Raw genomic sequence first — 16,078 nt, forward strand, 5'->3', positions numbered from 1 at the left:
ACCTTGGCTCTACTCTCCTGGCATGGTTGAAATAAATAATCACGGACTTCCAGTCCTGGTATTCAAATCTCAACTCTGACACTTGAAAATTGCCAAAGTAATTTGCCTTTCTGAGACTCAGTTTCCTCAAATGTAAATGGAAATAATTATGGCTCTTGTGAGAATTAAATGAGATGGTATATTCAAAGTGTCTGGCACATAGTAGGTACTTAATAAATTTTTGTCAGATGAATGGAAGTATTAGCAGTGCTTCAAGGAATAGGTTTTAGGGATTGGAGATGGTTATGGGATTTTACTAAAGATTATTGGAGGTAAAAGGTGGTAGTTCATTGCCCCTGTTCCCTAATTTTACAGCCTTCTGTAGAAAACACAAGCTCTTCTATAGGCCACCAGAGAAGTGTCAGTTTTCTGTGGAGTAGGTGAATACTGACAGAAGTTCTTAACCTTGAAATGTAGTTTTTAGGAGGTAGGCTTTTCTTTCCATTTGCAATGCTAGTGATATAACCTCTCTGTTCCCTCAAGGAGCTAACAGGTAGGGTTGTGGGGAGAGGGTTGGATAGAAGATATATTCCCTCTATTTCTTTTGGATTTCTGTGTGGCAGCAGTCTGGGCCTTAAATGCTATTCATTGGCCTAATAAAACTTTCTGTGGAGAAAACTCTGAGTTCTTGGTGTTGACTCCTAGCTCAGTGATACCTGGTTATGACTTGATTTCAATAAGGTTTATTGACACCTTTCTAGTCAGTTTTCTACTCTGGAACTTCCCACTTTGTTGGCTTGCTTCCTGCTTCAGGCTTTTGGGTAATGGCATGCTATGCATTTATTCTTTTCATTTACAGAAGCAAGTCTTTCCCTGGTTCTAATAGAAATATCACTGCTACTCTAATGTGGATGATGACCTGACAGGCAAGTGAAGAAACAGAATTAGACCTCTGCTGCCTTGTCTAGACTAGATTGGGAGAATGGGAGAGAGGAGGACGTTGCCTTACAGTGGGCCTACCCCAGAGCTAGCTCCTGTCTACTCAGCCATATTAGCACAGGAGATTTGGGTTGTAGAGGATAAGGGAGAAGCTCAGGTGAGTGTATTACAAATTGATTTGGGAGCCCCCTCTTTAAAACTTACAGGTCAAAGGTCCTGTAAGAGGAAAATGGCTTTTGGGAAGATTAGAAAACCAGGAGAGGGTAGGGCACCAGATTAAGAGCAGAGAGTTGGTCTGGATTCCTGCCTCTACCTCTCTGCTCCTGAGAGCGTTCCTAGGATTGTCAACTGAACCTCACATTCCTCTCTGTGTAGTAGATGCAATAAAGCACGCAAGGCTTTCTCCCAAGGATGACAGAAGTTGAAGGTTTGTCTGTTTTTAGAGTTGTCAACTCTGTGAAATCTAAAGCATTAGATAAAACCTCATACTTTTAGTGAGTATGTGTCTAAGGGGAGGTGCCACAAGATGCCTCAATATGGTATTCTTTAGTTTACGCTTTCCAGAGTTCCATCAAAATTATTCATGTTGAAGCCAATTTGTAGATAGGTGAATTTCTTTCTTTAAGAAGGCTTCTCTTTCAGATTCAACTCCTCTCTCTTAAAATTGCATTGTTTCCATAGCTATTATAGTCTGGCTTTTACCATGATTTTGGGCCGGGCCATGGAACATCAAGAAGTTATATGACTATCTCAGTCTATAGGTAAAATACTATTTCCTCTGAAGAACTAAGATTTGACACTTTCCATAGGAAAGGATAAGGGGTTCACTTGTTCATTTTAAGTACAGAAGAAAAGGTACACAATGCTAATGAGGGCCTCTGATAAGGGAATTTGACTTAGGGAGGTCAGAGAAGGCTTTACTAAGGAATTAATGATTGAACCAAGCTCTGTAATGTGATGGAACATTGACTAGTAGAAATATAATGGTGGGAAGTGTATGTGTACACGTGCACTTGAAGTAAGCAGAAGGTACAGAATGTGCATAGGCCTTATGGTAGTAAGGCCCATAGCACATTCCAGAAACAAATATTTTACAACTATAACTCGTTTTGTAACTTTAATTTAAAATTCAAGCCATAGTTTGGGGTGTTGAGGGTTGAAAATTCAAGTATACCCATCTTTGAAGTATTGTTAGGCTAAATCACACATACTGAGCACCCGCTGTTGAGAGAGCATAGGAGGCATTATCAAGAAATAAACAAATACACCTGCACTGTTGAGCCAACAATATGGTAGAGGGTAAATGGCAGATGAAAAATACGTGATATACAAATCTTCCTCCCAATGTTTTACCCAACACGTACACCCACATAAAGGGTGTATAGACAAATTCCTAGAGGACTACTTGGTTGAGGTGACTTGAGCCCCACATAGTGGTCCGAGGACAATATGCACTGGTGAATAAAAAAGATGTTGCTGGCAGGAGAGATAGCATGAATGAGGACTTGGTGTAGAAAGACTTTCTGAGGTGGAAAATTTGAGATAAACTAGCTTGGCCTGACTAGACAAGTAAAACAACCTAACCTGTGGCCATCTTAGACTCTATCTGACATGCCAACCAGTCAATTAAAAGAAGAAAAATTAAGGTTCACTGAGCACCATGTGAGCATAAATAATTTGTTATTAAAAAGTAAATTGTTACAAAGATCAGTCTTGGCATCCCCAACTGACTATGTTCATCCAAGACTGTGAGGTAAGTGAGGGTTGCTGCTTACCTCTTTTCCCAGGACTCCTCTGCAGTTTTGTAGCACTGGGCATCTATCCCAATTTCTGGAGTTCTGTTTCCTTCAGTACTTGATTTTTTACAGTTAGTTGTTACTCTGATCCCTGGTAAAATAATAGCTCTCCTATATTTGGGCATTGACATTTTCTGGGGGAAAATTCTCTGAAGAAAATTCTCTGAAAAAACACACAGTCCCAAATACTTCAAATGAAAGAATATACCTCTGATAGAGTATCAGGTGGTGGGGTAGATTTTTTGAGCAGATGACCTTTCCCATTTTCCTTCAAATTGAAACTACCTGCTTAGTAACTTGGCCTTATTTCCAATTTATATTTCCTCCCTGGATATTTTAAAACTAGGTTAGGATAGAGACATAGAGTAAGCTGCAAGAGATATGATTTTGCCTGTCACATCTTCTGATGATACAGGCTATAGTTCTTTGAAAACAATCCATACACTGTAGTGTATCAGTGTGGTAAAAAGTGTGGAGCGTGAGTCGAGATGAGCCAGGGTTTATATCCTGACTCTATGACTTTCTAGCTATATTGTTTTTCACTATTAACCTGTGTATTGATTGCTTCATGTATAAAAAAACAGGGATAATAAGAGTATCTGTCTCATACAGTTATTGTAATGATCAATGAGATGTATGTCTAAGGACCTTAGCCTAGTTCTTGACACTTTATCATTGTCTTATTATCATTGCCAAAAGCGTCATCACCACTACCACCACACACATCACCCCCAGGTTCCTACTGTAACAGAATAAAAATTTATAACCTCTTGCTAAAGCAAATACCATCCATCAGCAAAGGAGGAAAGGAGGACACAGGAATCCCAGTTGCATTCACTGCTTCCTACTCTTACTTTAACCCTCATGTCTCTATTCTTGTTTCTACAGGTACTTGTAGGCTTGGTTGGGCCTATTATTGTGCTGGAGGTGGAGCGGCTGCAGCCATGTTGATCTGTACCTGGCTCTCTTGCTTTGCTGGAAGAAACCCCAAGCCTGTTATGTTGGTGGAGAGCATCATGAGAAACACCAATTCTTATGCCATGGAGCTTGACTACTGCCTCAAGCCTTGAGCTTTGTCAGAAGGTTGGAGAGGGTGGGAAAGAAGAGGTAAGGGAGCCTTGAAAAGAGGTACTAAGGCTAAGGCAGTTGCCATCCACCTCTTAGCAGTGTAGCCTAGAGTTGCATGCTTTTAAACTCACCATTCATTTTCACTTTCCCTTAAGCCAGTGGGTCAGTGGCTACTTACAAAATTCATCAAGAAATATGATTTTCTCAAACCCCCAAGTCCCAAAGTACCCCTTTATGCAAAATAAGGAGAAGATCCTCACTTGAAAGGTAACTGCACAAGGCTAGGTAAGGACACTTGTGCAGGAAGGGACAAGGAGATGGACAGGGCTGGTTCCTGCCATTCCATTCTTGTGGCCCTCCCTCTGGTATTGATTGCTATCTATAGAATGCCACTGCTCAAATATTTGAGACTTTCTCAGGACTACACCTTGACTTCTTTCTCTTTTATCCTGCCTTTCTTCCTTTTCATTTGTGGGAAAGCTTGTGGAGAGGGTGATTCCCAGGAATGAAAACATTAACCAAGGTTAATTGCTTATAGTCTAAGACCCCTTCCTCATTATGCTTTAGAATATTCATAAGAGTTCAGTTTTTCTTTTGTCTGGGTGACTGACATCAACATATAGTGGCAAGTATTCTCTAGTCCTTTATAGATTCAGAAATGGTGTTCATTAAATGTTCTGAGCATAAAACAGCATTTGTTGTGCACTTAATAAACATGATTTGATGATCATGATGACAAGGATGTTTCTGCTGGCTCCTTATTGCAATTTCTGTCAGAATTCATTTTTATTGACTAGGAAATCCACAGTGGCCTTTTGGCCTTATAGTCATTCCCACCATGATATGTTTCTTAGCCTATTTCAAACACTGCTCATCAAATGCTTTCCTCTCCATCTGGGGTGAGTTAGACATAAAAGAACAGCCCTGATGTCACCAACGGCTGATGTATTTTTAGGCCTGGCTTCCATCCCAAATGTGCTCAAGGCTGACGGATGGTATAGAAGAACTTGGTGTTGCTCAGGGACAGAATTTGTCTCTCCCTCACACCCAATTAATTCAGGCCAGCTCTACTGTTCCATAACTACAGCTTTAAGGATTAGGCAGGGCCTATGACTCAAAAGTCCAGCTCATCTGTTTTTTTTTTTTTAATTACTCCAGAGTGTTAGGGTATAGGAAACTCTGGTGCTACAGTCCATTGAGGTCAGGTTCCTTTGGCACAGAGCATGGCAGAGAAGGGCAGAGAATGAACCTTGGGGGTGGGAGGGGCAAAGTGCAAAAAATAACAGCTCAGTGAGTGTTAGCCCCTGATGCTACCATTCCCTTACACATTGCTTCCCAGGAAGACAATGCTTTGCTGCTATCCATGGCTCAGATACCTAAACACCCTGTGAAGTAGTGGCACCCTAGAGAGGAGACTGATCAAGAAGGGGTTAATTTAAAAGAACTATTTTAAATGACTGTCACCTTGTTTTAACGTCCTAGCCAGTTGGAATGTTTCCTCTCTTTTTCCAGGGTAAGGGGATCAAATTTAAAAAGATTTTTTTTTTCTATGAAGAAACCAAGCCTGCAGGGGTTTATATTCAAAGAGGGATCCAGTCCCTGTTCAATTTGGATTTAAATTCCTTCCTACCTGTGTCCGGTTTCTTTCTTGTCAGGCCTTGTATTTTGCATAGATGTCTGATTAGCCTGGGTTTTCTTTCCCTGTGGCCTGCAGCAGGTTCTTGAAAGCTAAACTTACCTCCTCTGGCTGCCATTGAGCAGAGGAAGAAGAGCCTATGGGTCAGGTTGAGGGCTGAACAAATGAAGTGAGGACCTCAAAGACTGGTTTGTCCTATGCCTGGCTGGCTATCATGCTTCCTACATGTACACAAATGGAATGCTTAACCATGGGTCCTTTCTGATTTTTAGAACCACTTAAATCTTATGTGTGTGGAGGGGAGGGGAGAGAGGTGGGAAGCTATTCATCTGGGCTAGCTCACAATCAACTGAGAATTCATTAAAAGTCCATTTAGCAGAGATGGCAGGTGGGCAGCCACTGCCCGATTGGCATGTGTTTGTGTCTGCAGGGTTACAATTTCTACACCTGCAGTGGCCCTTGGTATACTACAAGTGTTAAGTCACTCAGGTCTGTCTTGAGTGATGCCCTCTCCTTAATGTCACTCCTCATCATCCCTGCTCCCATGGAGAATAAATACCTCCATTCAACTGTAGCTTCTGGTGACTTCCAGGCAGTGGGTGCCCACCTTACAAGAGCATGTGTGGTGAACCAAAACAGACAGGTTCTGGTAAAAGGAGTTCTGACTTCTGCAAGAATAGGTGGCAATAAGAGGTTTCTGGAGGAGAGGAAACCTTGGGAGGCTAAGGGGAAAAGGAAGCTGCTAGAAAGCAGACACTTTATACACTGTCCAACCAATTGCACTAAGAGGGAAGGCCTGCCCCTTCAGAACGTGATAAGGATTCAGTCTGGCATTCACTCCTGGTAGTAATACTAATGTGGAGAAGCTTAAAGACTGTATTTGATCCCAAGGAAGACTGTCAGTGGGGGGAAAAATTGAAGTTTAAAAAAAACTAATAGGGAATGCATTTTGTAAAAGATGGAAGGTATCCCACTTGGTGGCTTAAGGGGAAAGGTGTGCTATTTCTAGAACTCATAATCAATTTCCAACCAGGCCTAGTAAAGCTTTCTTAGCAGACAGGAGGCAGGAAACTTCCAAAAAGTCATCTCTGCCCTGTGTCCTTGGTTTAAAAGCATTATTTTGAGCTGGAGGGGGACTGAAGTTGAAGGATATTTATTACTGGCCTCTCTTTCAAATGTAGAGAGATGCATTTTCAGATTTAATTTTCATTTTGTCTACATATGAGATTAGGCTTTCCCAGAGTTGATCTCTTTTCTAAACACATTGAACCCCCACTGAGTCCTCAAAGCTAACAGCAAATAAACAGTTGCTATGTGTGCACACAAATGATTTAGATTTTCATTATACAAAAGTGCTGATATGTTAGGAGGCAGAAGTAGGGGAAGACAAAATGCTTGGTGTCCTGCACCTTCCTCCCTCTACAGAAAGGAGGACCCAGCAAACAGTATTTGGGGAAGAGTGACATTGAGGCCAGCTGGCATCCATGAGGGCAGCCCCTAATGTTGGCTCCCTTTCATGTAATGCCTCTCCTTCCTGGAGAGGTTGTGGCAACTACAGAAAGGGAACAAAGAAAAGTAGAAAGATCAAGGGGAATAAAGAGGGGTAGATAGAGAGGTAAATATTGGAATTGTTCCAGAGACATGTTTCTGCCCACTGTGGCCTATTAGAATTTCATTTGTGGAACTTAAATTTCTTTCCAAGATATCTCTCTGTATCTTCTAAGTTAAAATATTGCACCTAGACAACATGGTAAAGTGAAGACAGTCAAGGCTTTGGAGTCAGACAAATCAAGGTTTGAACCCCAGACCAAACACTTCTGAGCTATGTGTCCTTGGGGAAGTTACATAACTTCCCTGTGTTTACTAAATTTTCTAAGACAGCATCTCCTATCTGCTGTTGGCCTCCACTCTCCCTGGGAACTATAGAAGACATTTACTATCCAATGGCCCCATCCCTTCCAGTTTTCACAGTGATTTTTAATCCTGGTTTACAATAGAATCCTCTAGAAGCTTTAAAAAAGTTTGATGGCTATGTCTCACCCCAGTTCAACTGAGTCTGAATTTATGGGGGATGCTGGATCATACTACCATATCTTCATTGTTGATATCACCTACTGACTTCCTAGTCATCTCTCATCCATCGAAAACTTTAGCACCTGGCTCACTCTCTTTTTCATTCCAATTTCTGTCAGCCTTTTGTAAACTTCAACATCCATGTGAACCACTCTATCAGCTTGTTGGCCTCTAAGTTCGTTAACTTCCTTACTGCCAGTGATATTTTTCTTCCACCCAACCTGTGCTTTTCCCACTTCTTACATCACCAACAAATGCAACATCACCAAAATCCAGATTTCAAGCATTCCATTCCTGACCAACACTTCTTATCCTTTCAGCTCATGTTCTTTATTATTTTCACTTTGTCAACTCTTTGATTCCTTTCTACTTACCCATTCTAGAGTCCATAGCTCATCAATATAATCACCTCTTAAATAAATATCTTACTCTTTTGCCCCTCATTCACCCTGTCATATATTTGTCCAACAAAACCCTAATCCTGGTTAAATGTAATTATCTGCCTGATCTGTGCTTGCACCAAATTTTTAACCATTGATAGAGAAACACAAGCACTGTCCTTGCACCTTTTCTCTGTCTACACCTACTCTTTTGATGAGTTCATCCAAGCTCATGGCTTTAAATATCTATAATCTTGCTACTCAAAGTGCGAGGTATAGTCTGAAAGCATGGGAGTACATTAGAAATTTAGAGTGTTAGGCCCCACCCCAGACCTACTGAATCAGAATCTGTGTTTTAGTAAGAGTTCCAGGATCTATAACAGTGATTCTCAGCTCTGATTGCAAATTGGAATCAGCTGGAGAGTTAAGACTCCTCTAACACCTAGGTCCAATTTCAAAGGTTCTAATTTAATTGGTCTAGGGTAGGGTCTGGACATACATAAATTTTATGTCACTATGTGTTGTTAATGTGCATCCATGTTTGAGAACCACTGACTAAATATTGATGACCCCCAAATTAATATTTCTAGGCCAAGCTTTTCCTATTAACTCCAGGTTCGTAAGTCCAACTACATATTCTATATTTCTACTTGGATATCTAATAGGCTTGACAAATTGTATATATTACAACCAAGATCCAAATCTTTCTCCCTAAACCTGCTCCTTTTCATTATCCCCATCTTAGTAAAAGGCACCATATTTAGCTGGTTTTCACTCTACCTCTTTGGGGGGCTCTTCTCACTCTTTTCTGACCCTTTGCCTTTGTTCTACCTCTTAATGTTGAAATGCTTCAGGGCACAGTGTTCCTTGCAAGACGCAGAATTGCAGAATCTTCCCAGGTGATCTTATAAAATGAGCTAATGATGCTCTGATTTAAACGCGGTCAGGTTGCTCAAATTTAACTTGTACAAAAGAAAATCACTAGTTTTCTTTCCCCCTTCTCCAACCGGTTGCTCCTGCCAAAAATCTGTAGTAATCTCTGATTTCTTTCTTTCTCTTGGCCCCTACCTCCAATCCATGTGCACTGTCCTATAACTTCTACCTAGAAAATATATTTTTCTCTCTCTACTTCTCTTATCTCTACTGCCATCATTCTAATACATTAATGATTTTTAAAAGTTTTAGAAAACTGGGACTAAAAGGGGATATTATAACCTGATAATAGATAGCTATCAAGTCTTCAGCAAACATCATACTAAATAAATTTTAGAAACATAATTTAAGTCAGAAAAAGACAATGAAAAATATTTAGGTCAATAATAGCAACCAATAACATCAGGCACAAAGACTAAATCCTAGAAAAGATGCAGAGAATGTTACAAAATATCATTCAAGAGCATGGGGAAAGACTAAAAGAAGAGATAAATATGTTACATGGATGAAGACCTGATATCTTAGTCTATCAATTCTCTAAACAAATTTGTAAATTCCATGCAGTTCCAGTAAAGACTGCATCTTTTTTTAGTGTAACTTTACTTGCTGATTTTCACATAAGTATTCAGATATCAAAGCTTAATGCAAAGATATAGTACGTAACAAGTGTAATGTTGACACAGGGATACACAAATAGACCAGTGGAACAGAATAGAGGATTGCTATGGACTGAATTCTTCCCAAAATTAATATGTTAAAAGTCCTAACCCACAATTCCATAGTATTTGGAGATGTGAGCCTTTAGGAAGCAATTAGGTTTTGATGAGGTCATGATGGTGGGGACCTCATGATGGAATTAGTACCCTTATAAGAAGAAATACCAGAGAGTTTGCTCTCTTTTGTCTTCATCTCCTTCTCCTTCTCCTTCTCCTTCTCCTTCTCCTTCTTCTTTCTCTCTCCCATGTGAAGGCGCAGCATGTCCCCTGAGACTTTTCCTTCAGTATCAGCCTCAGAAGGAAAGAAAACCTGTCCCAGCTGACATGTAGAATTGGGAGAAGAATAAATGCTTGTTGTATGAGACTTGGTTTGATATACAGACAAAACTGAAAAGTAAAATGTTTATGAATACACATACACACACACACTCGCATATCTATCTATGTATACACACATTACATATATATTTGTAATGTATGTGTGTTGCCAGTGGAAGTGAGGTTCTTGTGGTGTTGCAAGAAAAAGCAATTGCTGGGACCCACAAAAGAGGATGAGGTCTGGTGGTAATATTTACTTGTAATGTAAAATCAAAAAGAAGCTCCTCTGATGGCCCATCTCTGTCTATCTGATCTCCATCTGTCCCGCTGTGAAAATCAGGGCCAGAAATAGAGTCTATGTCCAGAGATTCTGTGCCATCTTAAACCTTAGTCCTAGTCTAGCATCTGGCTAGTTTAGTTTACATTACTGGCTGCAATCCATTGCTTTGCTGCTGTACACAGCCTCCCTCCTGGAGCCTGCATGTGAAATCCAAGCAGCCAGTGATCATGTGGCTGCTAAAGCCACATGAGTGTGGAGAGAAAACAGGTGAGCACATGGGACAAGTGTGGGTCAGGAGCAAGAGAGAGAGACAGCTTTTTCTCCTGGGGTTATAAACAGGAGCTTTTTCAAAATAAGCAATTAACTTCCCAAGATTTTTCAGGCTTGCATTGGTTCCACCCCCCCCAGCCAATAATCTTTTTCCCAAGTTAGACTGACAGGCCTCTATGGTGGAACACCTCCCCCTGAGCCAATTGACTTTATCACGTGTGTTTACCTTCCCTTTTGTTCTATCCCTTCCCCCAGTGATCTGCAGGGAATGAACTGGTGGTTCCCAGGGGATAGTGTGAAGCTGTAGCTTACTGGTGAGGCAAACAGGCCCCTCTGCTTCCCAGCTGACCATGCTTAACAATGTCCGACTTTCCCTTTGCTTCCTTTCCTTTCTACAACTAGCTAATTATGGTAGCGTACATAATAAAAACAGGAATATTAAACTAAATTTAGGAGAGTGGTTATTTTTGAGAGAGGGAACAAGGAATCCCCACCCCCTTATTCTGATTAATTTTACTCATTGCATGTGTTTGTTTCCCTCTCCCTCCCACGAAAAATGTAAATTCCACAAAAGCAGGAAACTTCCCTTATTTGTTGACTGCTGTGGGCCAAGCATCCAGTACCTTGCCTGGCACACAGTAGGCACTCACTGAATACTTGTTGAAAGTATACAGTCATTTACACATCTGTAAGTAGGGACAATACTACTGGCCTTGCAGAGTTATACTGAGGGTTAAATGAGAGTATGTCTGTGAGCATGCATAGTGTTGAACTTGTCATCTAGGTACACAATTATGTCAGTCTCCTTTATTTTTCTATTTTGGATCTGCAGTTTCTCTGTTGAACTATCTGAATAACGTATATAACACTCAAGGTGTAGGTTCCACTGCTTCTTAGCTGTGCAATGTTGAACAAGGTATTTAGCCTCTCTCTGTCTTAGTTTCCTTATCTGACAACAATACCTACCTCAAAGGTTGGTTGAGAGTATTAAATGATATAATTATATTAAGCACTTAGCAGAAGGTGTGACACATAGTAAATGCCAAATAAATGTTAGCTGTTTTATTATTATTACTATTGTAATTATTATTATTGCTGTATTACTACTACTACAAAATAGGCAGTTGCTTTGTGGTATAAGTTTAAGAGTATTTGGGACGTTTCTTTACTAAAATAATATGTTCCACAGTAGTCTGTCATTTACATCTTAAATTTTACCATTATGAAATTATTCTTTTGGTTTATGTCTTGTCCATTCCATCTGCTTCTTATAAACTTTATTGGGATTATGCTCTCAACAGTTTAGCTTCATTAACTTTATGTGCTATCTTTGGCAGATGGGCAACATGAGGGACTTGGGTACAGGTTTGGGAAAAGAAGTGAAGGGATAAATTTTAAAGGCAACCTTGGATTACTTACTGCTTTTCCTTAAGCATGGACCTGTTCAGAATTGCTTCTAGTTGCTCTGTCTTAGGAGTCAACTCTCAGCCCGGCTGGGTGTGGCTCAGCGGTTGAGCATCGACCTAGGATCCAGGCGATTGGGGTTCGATTCCCGGTCAGGGCACATGCCCAGGTTGCAGGCTCGATCCCCAGTCGAGGGCGTGCAGGAGGCAGCCGTTCAATGACTCTCTCATCATTGACGTTTCTATCTCTCCCTCTCCCTCTCCTTTCCTCTCTCTGAAATCAATAAAGATATATTTAAAAAAAAAAAAAAAGGAGTCAACTCTCTAGTGTCTGTTACTTATAATGTGGGTGAGAGTTTGGAAATCTATGAGAAGTTCTTCTGTTAGGGTTCCCAAGTGTTCCATGTTCTGAGACTATTTCTAGCTGTTTTATATCCCGTTATCTTTCCCCTTTGTTGGGGACCTGCCAAGAGAAACCAACCTCAAATTCACTACACAGGTGTTATTAGCCAGACTTCTTCCTGAGCCTGGGAATAATATCCTTAGCTCTCCTGTTTAGAAGGCTGTATTATTTAGCTCATATCTAATTTTATGGACATGTGTTTAGAACTCTTTGAAGTAAATTTGGGAGTGATTATAATCAATGTGTAGGCATGTGCAAAGGTTTGTGAAAATACCTATTCCTAATTGATTTCTTTTTAAAAACAATCTTATTAAAGTATAACTTAAACATCATAAAATTCACCTGTTTTAAGTGTACACTTCATCTATTCTTAGTAAATTTATAAATTTGTGCAATCATCACCACAATCTAATTTTAGCATATTTATGGTTACCTTCTGAATGCATTCCTTGTTCCATTACTCAGTATTCTTGATGGGACTCCTAGAAAATATCTAAACGTTAGCTACATAGCCTTATGGAATAAGTGTTTTCCAATGAAGTGGTACAAAATGAATTTCTGCAGAATTAATACAAATTTAAATGATCAAGAGTTTTTATCATTTTTATAAGAGTTTTTACAATCAGAAATGCATTTAATGACATGTATGGGAGGAATATGGTTATCATGCAAAGGAGTGACTGCATTGGATATTTTCATGAGAATATTGCATTAAGGTTAGTTACTGCTAACTGCCACAGAAGATAAATATAAATTTCAGTGTCTTGACACAACAAAAGTTTATTTACTCAAGTCTAATTCAAGTTGGTGAAGATTTTCCTCCAAGCAGTGACTCAGGGATTCAGATTTTGCCCATTTTGTGACACCATTATCCCAACATGTAGTTTCTAAGATCATAGGAAGAAAAGAGAAATATGGAGGAGGAATACCAGCTCTTAAGTCTATGAACCTGGAATTGGTACACGTGACTTCCACTTAGAGTCCATTAGTCATAACTAACTACGTGACTCCAACCTAACTTCAAGAGAGTTTGGGAAAGTAGGTTAACACATAGATCATTATGTGAGCAGCTATAGTGGTCAAGCATTTGGTGCTTTATTCTCCTTCTGCCCTTTCCTCAAGCCCTTAGAGTATCTCTAATATATCACAATCTTCTGATTTCACATTTTTGGCTTCTAGAAATTAGATTCACTCTTGGTCATTTAAAGTGTGTAATTCCAGCTAGACTAAAATACCCTTGTTCACCAAGAGGTGACACAAGTGAACATACTTGCTCTTCAGCCTGGAAGAATCCTTTTCTGAGATTATCAGTTCTGTAAAAAAAAAAACAACTGTTTTACTTTATCAATTCAGTAAGAAATTCTTTGTTAAATTTATATATCAGTACCAATAGTTATCAATGCTTTTATGAATGTTTACTTTTTCCAGCTTTATTGAAATATAATTGAGAAAGAAATTTTGTGTATTTAGATTGTACAATGTAATTTTTAAGGTATACAATATGGTGATTTAATATATGCAGACAATGTGAAGTGATAAACATAATCTAGTTAATTAACATATCCATAACCTCACATCATTACTATTGTGTGTGTATGGTTAAGAATCTTTAGATTGTCATGTGTTATATAACCAGCTCAATAAATCACCAATGCTTTTGGTCACTGTTTGATTATTCTTATTTAGTGTTCACAATAAATGTAATGAAGGGGTTTCTTTCCCTGTCTTCTAATCTCCTTTTCCTCAAAACCTGCTTTACTTAATACCATCTTACAATAATGTACTCCAGGTGAAGAGCCCAGATGAAAGCTGCTAAAAAGGCCAGGAGATACAGGTTCCAGCCTTGGATCTTCTGCTAATTAACTGTGTGACTTCGGGTGAATCTGTTAAACTCTCTGAGTCTCTGCTCTATTCTCTAAAAAGAAAAATCATAACCATAGCCAAAGATGGATGAGTGATTAGGGCGACCTCCATAGGACTACTTTGTTGTCTGTTGCTAGCTAACTCTCCCTTCCTGCATTCCAGAGGTTTCTTTTCTGAGAGCTTTGCTTTGCAGTCCCAGTCCTTAAATTTCTGGTCTACTTATCTCCAATTATTGTACATTGAAATATAAATTGTGCTGTTATAGCTTTCATTGGTTTATTAGATTTCCTTATACTTCTATATGCCTTGTCTAATGCCACATCTCTGTCTCAACTCTCTTGCCCCCCTAAAATGAAGAGCCCTTTGGGGCTGCCTTTATATATTTCATCTCTCCTTTCTAGGTCACACATGTTCTCATTATTTATACAAAATTTTGACATATTAGCATTCCAGGATCCCGAATGAAATGCCAAAATCTTTGGCATATAATCTAGGAAAAAAGACCATTCTCATTGTTATGCAAGCATTTCTCATCTCTCTGACACTGAACTTCCCCACAGATCTCTAAGTCCTCTAACAGTTTTGCTCTCTCAGCAAAGACCAACATATCCCCACACCATGCTTTTAGGTCTGAGTCAGCGGTAGTTTAGAACATTAACTCACAACAAAATTGTCTTTCCTTACTTTAAACTCTTGCCTGACTAGGGTTGTTTCCAATTAGCAAACTTGGAGAGAGAGGTCTTTTCCCTCCTTTTTTTGCATAACCATTCTTTTTACAGGGTAGTTGGTAAGCTCAAATGAATCCATGTAAATATACATTGTATATATACATATTATAGATATAAAGCATAACTCAGATAAAGGGTGGAGATATTTAGGGAGCTATCCTCTATAATTTCTCGTTCCTTGGTTGCTTTGAGAAAGAAAAAGGCTAGACTCTTAATACATCTTAAGCTTCAAAGACTTTTATCATTTGTATGGCTGGCACATTACCATCCAAAAATAATCGTATTTATTTTCCATCCCTATTGGGCTCTGAAGAATAATGAACATCTTTTTTCTTCTGTAAATCATAGCAATGCATGTACATTAGCCCTCTAGTTAACCTGACTCCCAGCCGCAACACTAACTCTAATGTATCCTGTTTTCATGTTTTCATTCATGCACTATCTTATATATATATAATGACACACACTGACATTTCACAGAACTAGAATAAATAACCCTAAAATTCATATGGAACCACAAAAGACACTTAATAGTTAAAACAATCTGAGAAAGAAGAACACAGCTGGAGGTATCATGCTCCCTGATTTCAAACTATACTACAAAGCTATAGTAATCAAAATAGTATGGCACTGACACAAAAACAGACACATGAGTCAATGGAACAGAATAGAGAGCCCAGAAATAAACCCATGCCTATATGGTCAATTAATATAGGACAAAGGAAGTAGGGATATACAAAGGGGAAAAGACAGTCTATTCAATACATGGTATTAGGAAGTCTCTTTGGGCAAGGGCAACCAAAGCAAAAATAAACAAATGGTACTACATCAAACTAAAAAACTTTTGCACAGTGAAGGAGACCATCAACAAAACAAAAAGACAACCTACTGAATGGGAGAAGATATTTGCAAATAATATATTTGATAAGGGGTTAATATCCAAAATATATAAAGAACTCATAAAACTCAACAGCAAAAAAACCCCACATACAATCTAATAAAAAAATGAGCAGAAAGCCTGGCCAGCATGGCTCAGTTGTTGAGCATCGACCTGTGATCCAGGAGATTGAGGTTCCATTCCTGGTCAGGGTATATGCCTGGGTTGCAGGCTCAATCTCTAGTAGGGGACGTGCAGGAGGCAGCTGATCAATGACTCTTCTCTCATCATTGATGTTTGCATCTCTCTCTCCCTCTCACTTCCTCTCTCTCTAAAAAATCAATAAAAATATCTTTAAAAAAATGGGCAGAGGACCTGAAAAGACATTTTTCCAAAGAGGACATACGGATGGCCAA

At 39.3% G+C, this 16,078-nt stretch overlaps 1 protein-coding gene across 2 annotated transcripts in view; it reads left to right on the forward strand.

The window, feature by feature from the left end:
- The window catches only part of LHFPL1 (LHFPL tetraspan subfamily member 1), a 111,780-nt gene extending 97,922 nt beyond the window's left edge, over positions 1-13,858 (forward strand). For both annotated transcript variants that reach the window (XM_087829271.1, XM_016198042.2), the window contains one exon: positions 3,603-13,858. In XM_087829271.1, coding sequence (XP_087685397.1) covers positions 3,603-3,784 — 182 coding nt within the window. In that variant the 3' untranslated portion in view covers positions 3,785-13,858. The remainder of the gene's footprint in view (positions 1-3,602) is intronic.
- The last annotated feature ends 2,220 nt before the right edge of the window (positions 13,859-16,078 follow it).

The sequence above is a fragment of the Miniopterus natalensis genome, chromosome X (genome assembly GCF_054644295.1).
Source record: "Miniopterus natalensis isolate mMinNat1 chromosome X, mMinNat1.hap1, whole genome shotgun sequence".
Taxonomy (NCBI): Eukaryota; Metazoa; Chordata; class Mammalia; order Chiroptera; family Miniopteridae; genus Miniopterus; species Miniopterus natalensis.